We start from the raw sequence: 19,837 nt of genomic DNA, 5'->3' as shown, positions 1-19,837 counted from the left end.
ACTAACATCAGTATTTTAAAGTCTATTCTCTGAGCTTCAGGGAGCCAGTGTAGGGACCTGGTTTTAGTGAGAACACGAGCAGCAGCATTCTGGATCAGCTGCAGCTGCAGCTGTTTGATTGATTTATTAGTCAGACCTGTGAAGACGCTGTTGCAGTAATCAATGCGGCTAAAGATAAACGCATGGATGAGTTTCTCTAGATBGHGYTGAGACATMAGTCCTCTAATCCTAGAGATGTTCTTCAGGTGATAGAAGGCCGACTTTGTGACTGTCTTAATGTGGCTCTGAAGGTTCAGGTCAGAGTCCATCACTACTCCCAGGTYTCRKGCCTGATCGCTGGTTTTTAGTTGTAATAACTGATGCTGTGCGTTGATTCGGGTTCGCTCCTCTTTAGGTCCAAAGATAATAACTTCAGTTTTGTTTACCAGTCTACCAGTCCTTCCACGAACTCTGACATCAAGAAAGCAGCAATTCTTGTTCACTGCATATTTTCTCTTTCTCTGAACATTCACTGTAAACCAAGGAGATGGTTCTCCTTGAAACTGCCAGCAGGTTAGCAGTTTTTGTAAACTTCACTTAAATGCTCTGTCCTTCCCATTCTCATGCTCGGTGTGAACCGACATTCCTTCATTTCGTCTAAAGACCTAAATGCAGTGAGTTGCTACCTTCAGATTAGTGGATTTGCAATCTGTCTAAGAAACTGAATGAGTGAACCAAACTAAGTGGCCAAAGGACCAGTCTTTTTTCCCCACTAATTTTTCACACGCAGAGTTTGCATATATTCATCTAAATTCATTGTGATGCTAACCAATCTTGACAGAGTGCTGCTTGCAAAATACCTCCAATGCCATTACTGAGGTTAAGCATCAAAACAGAGCAGAACCACAAGTGCTGCAGGTTTTAGAGACATGGAATGATGTATACTTGGAGCTTCAATGTGTTTCCAAAGCTCTCTGAATCAATGATGAGCTTTAACTGGTTTGGCTGGATATGGCATTTTGAAAGGGTGGTCAAGTGCCCGAAGCTACAAAACAATGTTCCCTGCTTTGTTTGTGTAGTGATGTTTGGTTATAGTTTGGTTCTGCTCCATTTGGCCACTCAGATTTTTTTTATATAAGCAAACCCCTATCACTTTTTTCCCAGGGAATTAGGAAATTAAGCTTCACTGCTGGTAAAACAATAACAACAACTAAAAACACATTTAGGCTGCTGAATAATATCACATTTGTTCCTCAGCCAAGAAAAATATCAGTGTATTTATTACTGAATAACTTGGAATTTGCAGCAGAGGAAATTCCGTTTTATTGAAATTAAATTCACACAAATATTTTTTATTCATCTTGGCATTACAGGGCAGAACAACAAACAGATGTCCGGGCAAGCAGAGAGAAGCTTAAAGCTCTACGAAAGCAAGAACGATACCTGCCAACTTTGGCTTGTTATTTTCCACGGTGATGGTGAGAGACATCATCTTATATAACGCTGCAAGGAAATATGCTTCTTTTATCTAAACTGCATCACTTACATGCCATCTGCCTTGATCTTGATTAAACATACGAGGTTTCATGCGATTGCATGTTGGTGCTGAAGGAGTCGACATGGTTAGCTAATCTCTTCTCTGGTTTAGATCTGTGAACGCAGAACTGCAGCTGAAGAGACCAGATGAAGAATTCAGAAGAGGCACTGCTCAGATAATAGCATTAGGGGTATGAGCGCAAGTCAGTAAGCACCTGACTAGTAAGCACCTCTTTTGTAATCTCATGACAAACATTCAATTAGAGGAAGAGATTTTTAATTTATGGCACTTATTTGGATATTTTAATTAAATCATCCTTGAAATTATTTCAGAATTTTAGAAGTACAACAGAAATTAACAGGCACTTGGTCAACAAAATGGTCTCATTATCTGCTACTTATAAAAGGTTAGCTGTTTGGGTTACGGCTGCATTTTTGGCATGTTTGTTTTTCCCATTTTTCTGAAGACTGAGTAGATAAGTCTTACTAAAATTAATATAACCTTTGTAAAATGAACTAACAACAAAAAATAACTACACTTGTTTCTGTTGTGCCATAGGCCTAATGCTTACTCTTACAAGATAAATCTTACTGAGAGCAATATTATTGCTAATTTAAATAAATATTATGGTACTTATTGATAAAAATATACATATATATTTAAATTTAAATTACAAGAAAACAAGACTTGGCATTCAAATTTTTAGACCCCTCTAGCACTTGTTAGTATTTAATACTTGATGGCTGCAAAACTGTTTCTAAGTAGCTGTGTGCAACAACAACCCCTAAAGGTTGGCGTGCATTTCCAGCCCTGCAACCACTGTTCCTCTGTGGTGAGTTCTCACCCACCAGTAAACAGAGCGTCTGGCCACAGAATAAGTTTCAGACATCAGATTGCAACTCACTTATTTCTAAAAGGAACTGTCTGACATGCCATTTTTGAGAAAAATGCCTCAATATGTAGGTCAAGTTGCTGATTAATATTTAAGGTGCAATGTTTTACAGCAGTGTAAAACATTTTTTTGTTATCAACAATACAGGATGGATAACAAAAAGTAACATTAAACTTAATATCCAGTACATAAATCCTGTAGTAAGAAGACATTTTTATTCAGTATGGTTAAATAAGCAGAAAAGTATTTCCATATTAATTAACCCATGTTGTGTACATTTGCAAAATGCTTTAGAATACAAACTGATTGTGTTATCAATGTTATACATAAAATAATGTCTTAGCTCATTCACAGTGACTGTCTGTAAGTATAATTTGGATTGATTATTTTATGAGACATCAATGTAGAGGTTCTCTTCTTTCATGAAAAAAAAAATAAAAAATTGAGGCCATTGATGTTAATTATCTATTGCAGAAAGAGCTTAAGAGACATGTTGCGTGTTGACTCCTTAATCTGTGCCAAACCAGCAACAATGTGTGACTTCAATAAAGAAAGATGACTAGATGAAAGTGGGATTATAGCTTCATGCTGAATGTTTTTGTTGTAAGATGACAACATCACAAGTCAGTGGTGTGAAGCACAAACTCTAACCACAGATGTGTTTCCACTGGAGGTAACTTTGCATGGTACTGGCATAGTTTTTCCAATACAGGAAGCGGGGCCCGATGTACTCATGTTATGGAGTTTTCTGAATAAACCACAAACTGAACGGCAAGTTTTCTGATCAGTAACTTTCCTACTGGTTAATATCTCTCAATAATTTAAGCTCCTCAGATTTTTTTGTTAACTTTAAATCTTGGAACATGACAACAAAATAATCTAACCTTAAGGACTGAACAAATTAAACAAACCATAAATATTCATTTTCTGGGTTTCTATAGAAGTGCGGAGATAACAAGATTTTAAACAGAGTTCAAGAGCATTAATGGTCCGATATGAAAATGAATATAATCACAACATCGTAGGATTTGTTTTATGGTTTCCACATTTTTACTTTGTAAGAAATGAGGCGACTGCTAACTGTTGCTGTTGCAGAAGGATTAAATCTATTCGTGTCAGTAGACATAATTTGCTTTAGGAACCTGGTTTTTATCTGGTGTTTTGAGGTTATTTTTTACATATGGTCATGTTAGCATTTTTGATTGTGCAGGTGCTTCTGCATGATCGGTGGAGCTAAAAGCCTTCCTAATGCCATGTTGGTTACCGAAGAGAAGATGAGCTAAAATTATGCTGCTGGAGATCGGCCTTCATTCTTCCTCCAGCCTTTCCCAACCAGACACAACTAATCTGTGGTTTGTTTAGTAGCCTACTTGTGGCTTTTTTTTTAGATAAGCGGGGAGGTCTTTTTCATTCTGTTTATTCTATTTTCAATACGTACGTTTTGTTAATATTTACCATCTCCGTGAAGTTACAGTTGGCTTTAAGTACATGAAAAGATACAATGCTGAGAGTTAAAAAAATTTGACAAGCTAATAACAAGGTAAACAAACAAACCAGACCAAGAGTGCAAACATCTGACTGAGTTTTTACTTAGTATTTGACGCTGGAAGAGAGGAGTGCTTCTGTGTTTTTCTTGCAGACAAAACCGTTTTCAAAAGGTTCCCTTGTGCATGTAAAAGATCCAAAAAGCAGCTACTTTTAATGCTTTGTGATCTTTTTGAGTTAAAGGATTGTTGCTATACTTTCACAACCTACTACTCTTGTGTGATTTTGTGTGTTAGAAAGACAAAGATAACAATTTGGAGTTTTCTATTACCACTGTCACTGATTATGATTTTAATGGTAATCTTAACTTGAATATGTGCAAAATACTGTTTGTAATGTAGAAACAATTTTGTCCTTGCAACAGTGTTCTACAGGGAGTTTAAACAGACGGAGTTTGGAGCAATAAAAGTATAAAACGGGACACAAATATGTTTTTGGCTTTCTTTAGGTGCTTGGATGCCATGACAAGTTGAAAAATTGTATGATTTTTGCTTCTGTTTATTGATTTTCATATTAAAAACATTAAAGTAAAGTCACTATATCCTACATCCATGACAAGTCACATTAATTTAAAGTTTTACTTTGCAAATTGGTCTCTTGAAGCTATGTCATATTCAAACTCAACTTATAAAACACAACTGTTTGATACTTTAAGACTTTTATTGTGCTAAAAACCCACCAATTTGCATCGGCTCCTATTCAGCTGGCTGTTCTTCCGCCAACAGAAGTGTGTCTCTGTAAGAGAAGGAAATGACATCACATTGAGTCCATCCAGTCTTGTTTTTAAGCCTGAAGACAAAGGAGGACAATGAAGCAGATATGCCTGAACACAAGCATGAAATTGCAATGCATAGAAAATACCTGGCATGTGATTATGTGACATTTCTGTTTTGGCGGATTGTCAAAAACTTTCTATGTTTTAGTTTCAGTTTCACAAATGCAATTTTGAAATCAAGGCATTTTAAAGTACGATACACATTTAGGGTGAGACTTTTCCTTCTACGCCTAATTTACTAATTAGAAAACTGCTTGAAACTGAAAGTATAAAATCTTTTTCTCCATGTTCTGTGTTGGCAGGCTTCCTGTCCTCTGGGAGAAATCTAACGGAAGAAGAGGAGGAAAGGTTTTCATCACCTGGATCAAACAAAACTGGCTAAATATCGAACGGAGGTGCATGGTTACAACACAGCACGAGAGCCATGTGGGAGGAGAGTGACTGGGATTTCACATTCACGAGCATCAAGTCCAAGTCTTTTCTCTACTGACATACAGTAACCTTTCCCCAGCCTTTCACCAGTGCTTTTCCTCAGGGGGAGCCCCTGCTATGAACCCCAGCTCTGTTGGCTTCAGCAGGCAGTCCGACCTCAGGGCCAGGGACTGTGTGGGCATCCCACAAGTCTGGGTTCTGCCTACACAGAACTCACAGACTGCCCCTGAAGAAAAAGAATGAAATACTCCTGAGTCACTCCTGCGTGTGGTCCCTTTGCTGTCTCGTGTTATCACTGATTTCTTGTCTGGATCCTTCACTGAATCCTTTGCACTCTACAGAAATAGTCTCCAGCTCCTCCACCGCCGCCACCACCACCTCCTATTGATCCACTTCTTCATCATAATTTGCTTTCCCATCCAGAGGCAGCACGAGTTCCTTTGTGCTAACGACGTGGTGGAGGACCATGGGATGCCGTCAGAGCTCGGAGGAGAAGGAAGCGGCTCGGCGCTCCAGGCGGATCGACCGCCATCTGCGCTCAGAGAGTCAGCGGCAACGGCGTGAGATCAAGCTTCTCCTGCTGGGCACCAGCAACTCCGGAAAGAGCACCATTGTTAAGCAGATGAAAATCATTCACAGTGGTGGCTTCAACCTGGAAGCCTGCAAGGAGTACAAGCCTCTCATCCTCTACAACGCCATCGACTCTCTCACCCGCATAATCCGAGCCCTCACCACCCTTAAGATTGACTTTCACAATCCCGATCGCGCCTACGACGCCGTTCAACTCTTCGCCCTCACGGGGCCGGCAGAGAGCAAAGGGGAGATCACCCCAGAGCTGCTGGGGGTGATGAAACGTCTGTGGGCAGACGCGGGGGTCCAGGAGTGCTTTCAGCGCTCCAACGAGTACCACTTAGAGGACAACACCGCCTACTACCTAAATGACCTGGACCGCATTTCCGCACCCGAGTACATCCCCACTGTGGAGGACATCCTGCGCTCCCGCGACATGACCACAGGCATCGTGGAGAACAAGTTCACCTTCAAGGAGCTCACTTTTAAGATGGTGGATGTGGGTGGACAGCGTTCGGAGAGAAAGAAGTGGATTCACTGTTTTGAGGGCGTGACTGCAATCATATTCTGTGTTGAGCTGAGTGGCTATGATCTAAAACTCTACGAGGACAACCAGACGGTAAGGAACATTTCTGTTTTGGGACACTTACTGGAGTCAGATGTTTGTCATTCACTCCTCACATGTTCAAAGTTGCTGTCGGTTTTCTCTAATCCACACATGCTCATAATTACATATAGAGGTTCAAACCATAACACATGCACTCCAACTAATATTAGGTTAAAGGTGACTTTGCACATTACACTGCAGCTACATGTTTTTGTAGTCGTCAATAAGCTTCTGGGCCTATTAGTTAGATTTTTGCCCACCATTTGTGGCAACATTGGTAGAATCAATCTAAATGGGTTGTTCTGGCACAGAAAAGGCATTTGAACATTGTCCACATTTTGCAAAGAAGCCTGATCTTAGCCTGCCTTTTCCATTCAAAAAGCAGCTTTAATGTGTTTGTCCTGTTGGAACATTTTTTTCTCTCCAAGTTTCAACACCGTTAGCAGTCGAGTTTATAAACTTCATCTACTTTGACCAATGCCAGTAGTAAAAGAAGCTCAAGCCAAGATGTTACTACAAATGCCCAAAACTTAATAAAATATTCCTAAAATAAAAAGGTTCATCTTGACTTCTCCAAGCATAGTTGTCATTGTTACTGTGACTTTTTTCTCTAGAAGGCATTTGTCTAGTTGCACATTTTCATATAAAACTAAATCATTTATATCTCTTGATTTAATGTCCACTTTTTCTAATGTCCTTAAATCACTGAAACGCACTAGAAAATTGTTATTTCACACTTTGAAAAGAGCTAAAAGTTCTCAGAGGCAAACAACTAATATGTAGAACAAATTATTTCATATTTCTGAGAAGACAGCAGAGGACGCAGGCGTTTGGCTGTGTCACTTCCTCTCTGTAGATCCCCTTTCACAATACAAGCAGCCCTGCTGTGGTCACGTTGATACGCGGGGACACACAGACTTTGTTTGTTGTTCAGTGCTATTTTCTGCCTCTTGTAGGATTTTTATATTGCATATTTCAAGCTAATTTGTTTTATTTTCAAAATGACTTTCATATTTTTTTCATTGACTCTTAGATAATTGTGTTCAAAATTTGATTATCTTTGGTTTAAGTTTAATTTTTAGGTGTAATAACTTCACATAAAATCAGTTCATACATTTCTTTACAATTAAATGAGTATATTAGTTTGCTAAGCCTTAACAACTCTTAAACTACTACAGCAAACAAGCATCACATTAAATATAATGGATCTCTGATGTTTATTTTCTGTATTATAACTATTCGCTTAAAAATGTACATCCAACTCAGTAAATTATGAATAAGTAAGTTAAAGTAACAAGAAAAAGCATGATAGTCAAGCTCTTTTACATACTGCAGTCATGTGAAGGGAAACACTTGGAGCATTGTGCCTCAGCATCAAGAGGCAGCAACACATTTCCCAGAAGAAAATTCCCTGCCCTGTGAAACAGGCTGGTACCCAAAAGTAGAGCAAATAATGTTAGCTGTGGCTGCAGGATTAGGATGAGACAACCGATCTTTATGAGGAATTTGAGATGTAATGCTAAACAAGTTCAGTAAAGGTATAGTATGATCGAAATAAAACAATTTCTAAGGTTCTTTTGACTGATTTCAAACAGAAAAACACCCCTCACAGAAACAGAAGTAAACAAATGAGCCATCAAATTTTTAAAAGAGAAGTTTGGCATAAAAAGTACAATTTGTCTACTTGTGACTTAACTTTAAAATTAGTCAACGTTTAAACATTTTGCCAATATGAGTCAAAGAAACCATGCAACACATATGGAGACATGTATCTCCATGTTATGAAAAAATATCATATGCAACCCAGTTTTTAATTGATTTAATTTAATGCTAAGTGCAAACCAATCGACAACTTATGGTGCATTTTGCTGGTTTCCCTGCCTGTCAAACTTAACTGCGACTTCTGATTTCAGAGGTAACTGGAACACACCGTAAAATGTAACTGAAACCGGAAATAATCAGTCCAGGCAACGTCTTAAATTTGATATTGTCTGATTTGTCTTAGCCTGTGAAAACCCTTGTTGTGACAGTCCATAATTGGATATTTAAGTTAATTGCCTATTTGCCCATTTGCCTCAGACATTAAGGCATTTCCATCCAAACATTTACCACTCACTGGGCATTTCCTCTTTGTCTTCATAAACCTATGAGAGTGCTTTTGTGTAAAACTCCAAGTAAATTGGAAATTTCTGATATACTCAGACCAATTTGTTTGGTGCCACAAACTCTGCTGAAGCTTTGAACTACAAATCCTCTTCACCATGTCTAGACTCTTAAAACTTTTAAGTGGTACTGCATTGTTCCTGCCTCAGGCTCTAAAGCAAGTTTTGTAAAGCAGATTTAAAGAAAAAAAATGGTTTTACAAATTTATCAAATGCATCACTCTGTTTGACACTAATTTTAGAGTTCAGTAGACACACAGCAGTTTTTACATTTTCCAAAAACAGACCTGCAGAGTATACAAAACCATCTCATTCTTTTCTTTAAAAATGCACTCCTGCAATCCAAATGCAATCCATTCATTCGTTCTGGTGTAGTTCAATAAACAATCTAGATAACTTTTTCTAACTCTATTGTCCTTATCTAAAGTTTTTTTTAGTAGGAATGTGTCGGGGTCGTTTTTCATGATTGTAAAATGCATATAGATTATTAAATGCTTTAACTTTAGCTTGTTATCTTAGCAGTGGATGTTATTTTAAAACAGTTGTGGAATCTAAATAATTTCCCATTCATAACCGTTCTGCTCTTCTTATCCGAGTGTTTAAGAATAGTTGGACAGATATTGCATCCCAGTGAAATTGAAAGACTAACACCACTTTTTCTGAGAAGTTATAACCATGAAACTTACTTTTTTCATTTTCCAGTGTCACAATTACAGTTCAGTCCTTATAAGCAACTGTAGCATCCAGGATTTACCCTGATTGAGTCTGGAAATAGCTCGAAGTGCAGCTGAAACGTCGTCCTTGCTGAATACCAAACTGGCCTGATAATTTACGGGTTACTCTGATAAAGTAAAATGTGCACTGGCTGCGCCAGGCTGGAACATGAAATCAATTAGTTTTATAGGTTAAAAATAAAGTCTGAGGAGAAAATGCAGGATGGTGTTAATTGAGTTCACAGAACAAAGTGTGAGGTTGTACCTGTGAGAATTAGCAGATTGTACAGGCGGCGTGTAGCAACGGAAGTTAACTAGCGCGAGATGAGAACAAACTTTTGCACAAAGGTGAATGACAAAAAGACGCCTGTTAGCTAAAACCCAAGAGTCTCTTATTTGTTTTGCAGAGGTCTTGTTGATATTCATGCTACCATTTGCTTTCAGGACGAGCACAACTTCTTACAGAACCCACTTATTAAGCGAAGCAGCTGCATTAAGCAACACCTCAGTAATCAGATGTATTTTGGTGAGAGAGCTAAGCTTCATTTTGTAAATTATGCAGGTTTATCAGCTTAAGTGTGTTACCTAGCTCAGTTGTTGATAGGTGAAGGTGTCAATTAACAAAATTACTGATGAAAAAAATAGATCTACCAAAGAGAATCTAACTATTGGTTATGTTTCAAAGATAGTTAACTTTCATGGACACAGTTGGCTGAGAAATAAAATGCTTTCCTCAGACATATTTCAAAGAAGATGACCCATATTTTCTTTCAGCTCATTTAAGAATGAGACTGACAGATATGAACACCCAGCAGATTTGTTGATGAGGACCATAAATGTACCTGCAACCTTTTCTCTAATCTTTTGCAAGACGAGTTTAAATAAAACACAACAGCAGCTACATGACGCAGAAGTGTGCCATCTTAATAAATTCCAATGTTTCTGAATGTTTTATTACAGTGAAAAAGAATCAGCGTTTCAGTAAAATGGAACTTGTGCATAATAAATATAACTGTTATTAAAAAAAATCTAAATTCTGTAACTTTGTGCAATTTTTTCATTCTTTGATATTTAATGTTAAACACAATGAAATTGCAAACATCAGATGGTCAATAATTATCCTTAAGTTATGTAGAAAGGATGATACTGTGATTTATTTTTTTTTTCAAATTACTTTTACAAACAGTTAGGGGTAGATGTATGAGGCTATTAGCTGGAAGTTTGTAAGAATCAATCTGCAAATGCTATTAACCTGAACCCAACACAAACAGTCAGAGACAGATGTACAAGGCTAGCAGCACTCTGTGCATGAATGCAGCATTATTTCTTCAGTCATTTGTCTTTTCTAAAGTTTGGAGGGATGTTTCATCATGTCGGGGCCTGAGGTTCTCCGCCTTCTTCTCATCTATTAAGGTGGAGCAGAGATGTGTTATATTTTCTACACTTTTCAACAAATGCCTTTTTTTTTTCATTCCATATTTTGCTGAATGGTAAATTTAAGCCATAATCAAATATCTGTACTTTGCAACAAAAAACTAGAACGTTATATTTTCAAGAGCATTCAACACCAAAAGTATGGACACAAAATTAAAAGTAGAAGTACATTTGCAGTGGAGGTGTGAGCAAATGTCACATATTGAATGTTGGTGAATATTGACACATTCCAAAGAAACGCAGATTGCTCTACTTAGGTTAAAACTTACTTGGCCAAATTTGATCACATTAGTCATAGTTATGAGGAAAAGAAACTGGCATTTAATAACACCTCGAAATGTAAAGAAGAGCTTGCATCAATTCGTAAAAAATCCCCCTTTATTCATGTGAAATCAACTTTTGTAAAAAACAAAACAAAATGAAATGTGTATCAAAGTCACAGGTCTCATTTCAGATAAGATGTGACTCATCGGCTTTTAACTGGAAATGATGCTGACTAGCTTTCCTTCTTTCTTTCTTTCTTTCTCTCAAATTTCGAGTTAAATCAGCCTTTGAACCCAACATGCTTTGAAGTTAATATCAATGAACAAAACAGAAGATATGCTGAGTCTAGTAGGAAAAAATAACCACATCAACTCCAACCTTTAACTGGTGCTTATTAAAGATAATAGATATTGTCTTTATTGGCTTACCACTGTAGCGCCTCAAACCTGAATGTTTCTTGTGTTTGTACGTTTTTTTGTACTAAATTAAGCTACATTAACAAAAGCCAATATTAAACCCCATTTGTATCTTTGTTTATAAACAAATAGTATTTTTGCATCCTGTTTTAACCTGGATTTGTTGCTCCAATCATAGTATTGATGCCCATCTTGAGTAATCAGCAATCAGAAATCCCTGTTTTACTTTTGTTAAAGTGATCACGAACACTGACTGATGCTTAAAACAGTCTTAGAAATTCTGACAAGTGATATTAACACATCTGTTTGTTGGCATAGCATGAAAATAATCAGATTTGTGCAACGTCTTCTTGCACTTTGATTCTCTACAGAAATGTTGGTGGTGAGAAGAAAGGGAGAATCAAAGATTTACCAAAGGAGACGTTTTAGGTCACAGGATGAAATGGCAAAACTCTGGTTCTCACCGAGGTGTGGACTCAGATTTAATGGCTTTAGAGTCACCTGAGTAAAATCACAAAGGACTTGGGACTTGACCTGAACATTCACACCAATGACTTCACTTGGACTTGAACCATTTAATTTGAAAATACTTACACCAAACAGAAAGTCTGCTACAATGTAGCTGTACAAACCAGCCCGCTGCACGCTTCTGGTAATTTGCAAATATTTATGAATCTGTTGGTGCAACATACATAATGAATCTCTGGCGTGTTGCTTAAATGCTTTTCTTAGGCATATTCAAAAAAGTGAATGTTGTGAATAAGCTAAATACTTGTTGTCACTCTTAAAAAGGGGAAACTCAGAGATTCATCACAGAGTGAAATGTTCCCATCCTGTATTTGCTGTAGTTTTGGTGATCATCAGTTAAAAATAATAGAAAACCCAAATCCAGTCCCAGAAAATGGAAATATTACATAAAATTGATAAAAAGGGATGCTTTAAACAGAAATGTCAAGTTACTGAAAAGCATGTTCATTTCTATGCTCTTAGTTTTGCATGAAATGCTGCTTTGATATGACGTAAGATGGAAATGAACAACCTGCTGAGGCGCAATGGAAACCCAGGTTCTAGTATTGACACAATATTCTAATTATTTTTAGCTGTTGCTCTACCAGCCCTGTCAAACTGGTGTACACAAAGTTGGATGAAAATAAAGGGAGGCAGAGAGGATGCATGCTGCATCACCCAGGTAACTCTGCACAGAGATGCTGAGGCAGATTCACTAACATTTTAATTCCAGATAGTAGCAGGTGCATCAGAACAGATTCTTAATTGATTCTTAATGATTGTTGCTTGTGGCTGTTTTGAGTTGCTTGGCTTCATGTTCGACATTTGAACGTGAAGCCAGAGCCGCAGCAAATGTGCAGGTCTTGTGTTTGTTGGACCCACTGCTCAGCGCTCTAACATAAAGTGCACTCTGTTTAAAATTAAGTAATTAAATTAAGTTTTAAAATGATCAAATTTGCATCGTGTCAAATGTGGGTTACCGACAGAAAGATGTTTTCTTTAAAAATTTATAAATCAAGATGTTCTATCAATGTTATAGTTGAGGTTTATCACACTAATATGCTAACATGATTTGGGGTGAGGAGAAATAAAAAGACATAAAAATTGTTTACATATGCAATACTGTAAATAATTGTGAAAATTTCCAGATCTAACACAACTAAGAAAAAATACAACTTAATAAGTTAGTATATAATTATAAAACTATAAAAAATAAATCTCTGCTGCTTTGTAATTAAATTACATATTTGGACAAATAACTTATTTAAAACTTGAAATTCAAAGTTTCCTAATTAGATTTGATTCTGGAACTGTGTACCTTAATCTTGGGACTAGGATGGAGAGATTTGAGACATACTTGTGCCCTGCAGACCAATTCTCTGACTCTGGAAAACCAAACTGGTTCTTAATTGTCTCTGCTTTTTTTCCATACTATTTTAAAGCTGATATTAGAACCAACCCTGGTTTAGCACTGGAACACTTTGGATGGGAAAAAAAAACAACCTTTTGTCATTTAACATCATTGCCTTCCTTTGGCCAGCAGTGTCTGTAATGGCCACATCCTTCAAAGCTGGAGACATGGTGACGCGTGGAGACACACACGGAAAACAGCGTCCCTCCGTCTGTAAACGACACCAGCTCAGCTGAAACGCACAAAGTCACACAAGAAAGAAAACGCTCCATAATAATTATAGTACATTTACCCATCAGCTCATTCCCTGATGCATTTTCCCTGTCCCATCCCTGTCTTCATAATGAATCGGATGCCATGGTTACTGTTGCTAAGAAACAGGCCAGTCAAATGCTCCTAATCCTAGCGCTGTTGACAGGGAGCTGCGATGAGGTAGGGGAGGATGAAAAAGGGAAAAAAAAAAAAAACAGGGATGAAGACTGCATGCGCATGCATGTGTGTGCATGAATCTGTGAAAGTGCTCCATGGGTGTGGCATCAGGAATGTGGAGCGCAGGTTTATGAGCAACAGCTGATTCTGCAAACCTGCTGTGAATTTAATGTCTGTGAAGAAAAAAAAAAAAAAGCAAGGTTGTGATTTTCTGTTTGGCAAATATCAGCCCTGGCTGCAGGATCAATTCTCTATCGCTAATGTTTGCTTATTTTAGCAATTCGTCTGTCACATTAGACAATGATCAGCAATAATATCTTCTAATGAGTTTAGAAAAAAATACTCAGCTCAGTGAATCCAGAATCTAGCCTTGAATTTTTCATGCCAATCCTTCAAAAAAGTTTGCTTCATTCAGAATCTTAAATATTGATAAAATGCACCTGGAAGTTTATTTATTATGCAGAAGCTAAAACAAACAAAAAAAAACAGCATTACCTTTCATGCCATTGCTTTCACCTACAAAGCTATCTCAGTACATTTTGTCTGTCATCCTCCATAATCTTTTATTAGTTTGTCCTTTAGAGGAAATGTCATGACCTTCCTCTTATGCAATCCCAAATCAAGGTAAAGCACATGCACGGCTCAGAGGATTATTGTCTGTAAGTCTGAGCAGAACCGTAAACATGAAAATGTCAGACAAAAAGATTAGATTTTATATTAAAAAAAAAAAAACTAAAAATACTTTGAAAATAATTCTGATTTAAAATTTCGTGTGATTTCAGCTCTGGGTTCTGCAGTGTGGCTGCCGCATGTTGAGACATTACTAATTTAAAAAAAGGGGCAGAACAAAGACGGCCAATCCTAAATAATGCAGCTCTCAGGTACAACGAGTTTGCTGCTAAATGCAAAGAGGCCTGGCCTCATAAGGCAGCGTGAAAATGAACCTCGATGAATCATGCACACGTTTAAACATTTTTTTTTTTCATTTATGGAAACAAAGCAGGGACATTGTGGTGGACCTCCTTATTAATACTTAGCCCTAATTTAAGCCACTTTGTTTGCCTGTGCTTTTGTTCATGAGTCAATCTGCATCAGTTGTTGGTGTTTGAAGCAAAGAACGGAGGAGCTGCATGCATTAGAGCTCCTGTCTCCCCCCAGCTAACCTTTTCCTTGCTCTCCCCATTAAGAAATCTTTCAGCACAAGTGTGAAGTGGCCAGCAGAAGAGACGAGAGCCTCCCTGGGCTCTGCTGGCTGTCTCCTGCTGTAGTCCCAAAGCAGTTGCAGTCATGTTTTGACACCGAGGAAAGAGGAAGAGTTAGGTCAAGCAGCCCGACAGCATTTTGTGCTGTACACATTGTTTAGGGCCCAGTCCGCAGTTTCCACAGTTTTGAAAGAAGAACTAGAATGACCTAAAATGTCCTAGAAGAATTCAAGTTATTCAAAATTTTCCATATACGTATAACATGGGAAAAATGTATTTGTGAATAGGTGCAAAAGCAAATCTACTACAGGAAGACGGAGAATATGAAGTTTTATGTCCTAGCCTTTAAAATATTCGTTGTGGACTGCAAGAATCTGAGATGTAAATAATCACAAGGAGCAGCTGATCATTGGATATTTGGGTTGAAGATCCTCCCAGTGTAATAAACGTCAACTTTCTTTCCTGGCAGCAATCTATCAGCATGTTGCTCAGTCGACATGAACCAGATTCAACATCAGAAACAAAGAGACAGGCAAGCAAATATTTAGAGTTTTCAGAAGACACCTATAGTACGTGCAGCTCAGCTTGGAAGCATGTTGAGTGATCAGTGTGAGCAAAAGTATGCAATCTAGATTCAATCCTTTTATCTAATTTAAATGTTTTAAGGCTTCAGAAAATCATTTGCATAAACCACAACTACATCTTGAGACTAGTGTTTTTTTTAAGTCATAAATACCCACTTTGTATTGGGATATAGAATATCACATTAGCTGTTAGCCTCTAAGGCTAAAAAAATCTGGATTTATGCGACAGGAGTTATTAAAAGACTCCTGTAGCAGGTGAGATATATGCAAACCTTGGAGAATTCATTATAAAGCTGTGTTGTCATTACATTTGTCTTCTCAGCCTTCAGTATCTTCTGTAATTGAGTTTTCTGATACATATATGAAGGTTTCGCTCACCTGTTTTCTTAAAATTTTAACATTTTCCTCCAGTCCACAAATATTGGGCTCACGCCATTGAATAATCAGCATCTCTTTTTTCCCACTTTTTTTTTTTCCAAGCAGTGCAGATCTTGTGATTTGCTTAGAGCATGTTGTTTCTGTAACCTTTCAAAACAGCAGTCCTCCATCTGACATCTTCCCAGTCACAAGCTGCTGGCTAGTCGCCACATGCCAGCAGCTGCCATGAACGGATCAACTTTCTATTCTTCTGTTTTCTCTTATACATTCAACATCACATGAGTGCAGGATGCACAGATTCTCCCCACGGCGTGCATGTATGCATGCTCCCACACTACCGACAGATCGTAGGGTTACAATACTCCACGTTAGATGTGGGAATCTCTGCCTCTTATTGAATCAAATGAGAGAGATATGAAAATGCGTCAAAGTTGTTTATAGCTAATAGCTCACATAGCAAACGCAGAGCATGCAGATAAAGAAAACGTAGAGGGTTCCAGTCAAGTCGGGTGTCTGCATTGGCAGAGTGCTGGTCTCTATATGTGGGAATGTGTGCTCAGGAGGTGGTTGACGCGCCAGTGATGTCACTTTGCGCATGTTGTTCAGCCAGTTTCTCAGAAATCTCTTGATATTTGTTCCCTTTGTGGGTTGCTCCGTCCAGCTGATGCTGTGTGAACTCTTCTGCCACAATTGATAAAAAATATTTTGACCTCAAGATCTGACCGTGGAATTATCAGTTTGCAGCTTGCCATCTTGCGGACTGATGGCGGTGGTTAGGATGTTGTTGTTTCAGGAGTTTGTAATGACTGTCCTCGCTCGTCCAGTGACGTAGATCCACCGGCCAATCAACGATTGCAGTCTACTGCCCATCAAATCACAAAAGGGGAAGCACAGGATTTGAAAATGGAGATGAATTTGGCTTGTTGACTGGGAAAGGACCAATTAAAACCTTATATGCAAGAAATTATACTTCATCCAGTCACACATACCAAGTAAATAGTTGATAGGCCATCTGAACTATTTTGCTACATGTAACTCCTTTTGGCGATGCTTTGCTCCCTACATTGTGATCCACCACAAATATGTAGAAAACCAGAATGAAAGGCTTGTAAAACACAACAATGAGAAACTTAGCTGTCTCTTTGGCTGCAACAAAACAAACTACTATTTTCATATGTATAGTAGTTTATAGCTGTGCGTCGCTAATGCCTGGAGCTGCTTGGTTGCAAAAACCCAAATAGAAAGCAGCTAATGAAATAATGTAAAGTTAGAACTTGTGTTATATCAGCAATTCACATAAAGGTCCAAAAGAAAATCAAAGAATCTAAAAAAAAATCAGAAGTGTTTTCATCCTTTTTATTTTGTGCACATTTGTTTATTTTTTTTCACCAAGAAAATTCTTAGCAGGAATAAAACTTTCAGGTTTGATGCTTAATATGTTGGATTAAAGATTTAAGGTAAAGGTAAAAAGCATGTTACTCTTGATATCAGGTTTTTTTTTTCTACCATTTGAGAATGACTGAACCTAGTCCGTATGTAGCCCAGAAAAAAAAGCATATTTTACTTTTTAACTTATATGCTCAACCACCTTTATATGCTGTTTAGACTGAAAGCAAAAGTTAATTCAATAACTTTCAATGTAATTTTTAGTTTGTCCTAAAACAAAGTTGCTTATAATAATAATGCAGCGTTGAGCTGTGGTCACTTAAAGTTCCTCAGATAAAAAAAACAACAACAAAACACTGTTGTTAATTTTAAAGCTCCTAAGTCATTAATAAGTCATTTTTGCAGGTCTCATAAACATGTACATTCAAACTTATTTTTACAAAAATTAAACTGCACACAGGCTCTATGAAGGTGGACATTTCTCTTTTTATCTTCTGTCCATTCAGGTTATCTGCTTCACAGCATCAGCTGTAAAAATATTAAATAACGCGTCCTCCTTAGCTGATCATTTCACAATACCGGACATGCAGAATGTGGTTAAAGATGTAATTGACTGTTTCAAGGGAGAGAATGAGAGTTCAAACTGAGGCCTTGATTTATCTTGGTCTTAAACCTCTGTTGACACAACAGACGATTTGTACATTTGGTTGGTCAAGCAGATGTCTCTGACGTGCGAGGCTGTTTTCTTTTTGTTTTCATCCTGACACTCTGTTGAAACCTTTTGTGTCTCATTTTGTCAAAACCCACTGAAAATTACAAACTGTGTCGATTAGAACAGAAACTTGGGTTAGCTATGAAACTCGCCTTTTCCTTGTTCTTAAGGTTTCGTGTTTCTGTGCCCACACAGAGCCGCATGGCCGAGAGCTTGCGTCTGTTCGACTCCATCTGCAACAACAACTGGTTCACCAACACATCGCTCATTCTCTTCCTCAACAAGAAGGACTTGCTGGCTGAGAAGATTAAACGCATTCCCTTGACAGTGTGCTTCCCAGACTACAAAGGCCAGAACACCTACGAAGAGGCGGCCGTCTACGTGCAGCGGCAGTTCGAGGACCTCAACCGCAACAAGGAGACCAAGGAGATCTATTCGCACTTCACCTGTGCCACCGACACCAGCAACATCCAGTTTGTGTTCGATGCCGTCACGGACGTGATCATCCAGAACAATCTCAAGTATATTGGGCTATGCTAGGACCTGACACTGGCTGGGAGGTGGGTTCAGGTGGGTTGTTGCAGCGGGAGAAATGCAGGCAGCTCAGAGGCAGTTTGGCCCCCCACCGGTGGGCAATGTGTTAGTCTGTCTGCTTTCGAGGACTTGCAGGAGAGAACTGGAGATAAAAATCTGTGTTAAGTCGGTCGGGTTGGACAATGCTGTTGAGTCAACAGAGCTGCCGGGCCGTGGTTGAGGTGGGAGTTTTTACCCTATGTGTTTGCACTGAATTTAAGTATGCAGAGACACCACACATAAACACACACATACATCTTTATGGTTTGTTCACACACAAGGTATTTGGGTCAACGCTCCTTTGACAGAACGACACTGGAAAATTCAAGACTACTCTTGTCAAACCTAAGAGTGAGATCCAAAGTGTGTACTGGCAGTTTTTTTTCCCCTTTCTATTATTTGCCTGAGTCAATTAATGCTGTGTTATGATATATAATCTTGACAAATCAATGCTGTTTTTTGGGGGGGTGGGAGGGAGGGAAGTCTTCACATATAGGATACAGCGAGTGTACCTGATGAGGTATTCACCTTAAATCTGTGTTTCTGAAGGGGAACAAAAGTCAGTTGATATGATGTCACAGGGTTGCTTTCAAAAAGGAAACTGCCACGACCTAAAAAAAAAATTTAAAAAAATAGGTGAAACTTGTTTTCAGCACACAGCAGTGCCTTGCAAAAGTTCAGCTGCCTCTTGAACTTTTCAACTTTTTTTGTCACATTGCAACCACAAACTTCAAATGTATGTCGTTATGTTTTTGAGTGACGGATCAGCACAAAGCAGTGCATAATTGAGAAAAATGATGCTTGGTTTTCAACTTTATGTGTTCGGCCTCATTATCTTGGATACCTCCAAGTTAAATAGAGTAAGATAAGAAGTCATTCTAGGATTGAATGCAATACACAATTGTTTGATTTAACCTCATTGGTCAGAGATTTCTTATTCTACTAATCAGTTCAGCTAATAATTCAATGATTCTTGAGAATAGGGACAAAACAGGTCCTGTGGATAAAGCACAAAATTTGAATAAAATATACACAAAATATAATTTTTGTGTATAGTATTTGCTGAATAATTTTTTTTTATTTTAAACATTGTAGTCGGTGGAAGATGCCTGTATAAGCCCTTGTCCAGGAGCAGAACTCAACACATTATAATAGTTTAAAATAAAGAAATACTAAAATTATATATTATGACAAGTATAAGTAGTCATATAAATATATATAAAGGTGTCAATAAATTGAATTAAAAATCAGTTTTATATATTTTCCAACTCCATTGAAATTTGTCCCTAGTTTTTGTCAACACCGTCAGAAATGAAAAGAATGTAAAAA

The 19,837-nt window shown here is 37.9% G+C and overlaps 1 protein-coding gene across 2 annotated transcripts in view; it reads left to right on the top strand.

The window, feature by feature from the left end:
- Nucleotides 1-19,120, top strand: part of gnaz (guanine nucleotide binding protein (G protein), alpha z polypeptide) — a 39,204-nt gene extending 20,084 nt beyond the window's left edge. The window contains exons 1-3 of one of the 2 annotated variants that reach the window (XM_017307784.1): nt 1,357-1,457; nt 5,031-6,349; nt 18,131-19,120. In XM_017307784.1, coding sequence (XP_017163273.1) covers nt 5,627-6,349; nt 18,131-18,475 — 1,068 coding nt within the window. In that variant the 5' untranslated portion in view covers nt 1,357-1,457; nt 5,031-5,626 and the 3' untranslated portion in view covers nt 18,476-19,120. Of the gene's footprint in view, nt 1-1,356; nt 1,458-5,030; nt 6,350-18,130 lie in introns of those variants that run through there. The other variant, XM_008424078.2, reaches the window with a different exon arrangement.
- Nucleotides 19,121-19,837: the final 717 nt, after the last annotated feature.

This window comes from Poecilia reticulata, linkage group LG12, assembly GCF_000633615.1.
Source record: "Poecilia reticulata strain Guanapo linkage group LG12, Guppy_female_1.0+MT, whole genome shotgun sequence".
Classification (NCBI taxonomy): Eukaryota; Metazoa; Chordata; class Actinopteri; order Cyprinodontiformes; family Poeciliidae; genus Poecilia; species Poecilia reticulata.
Note: the sequence above shows the minus strand (reverse complement) of the source record. Positions and strands in the feature narration are given on the sequence as shown.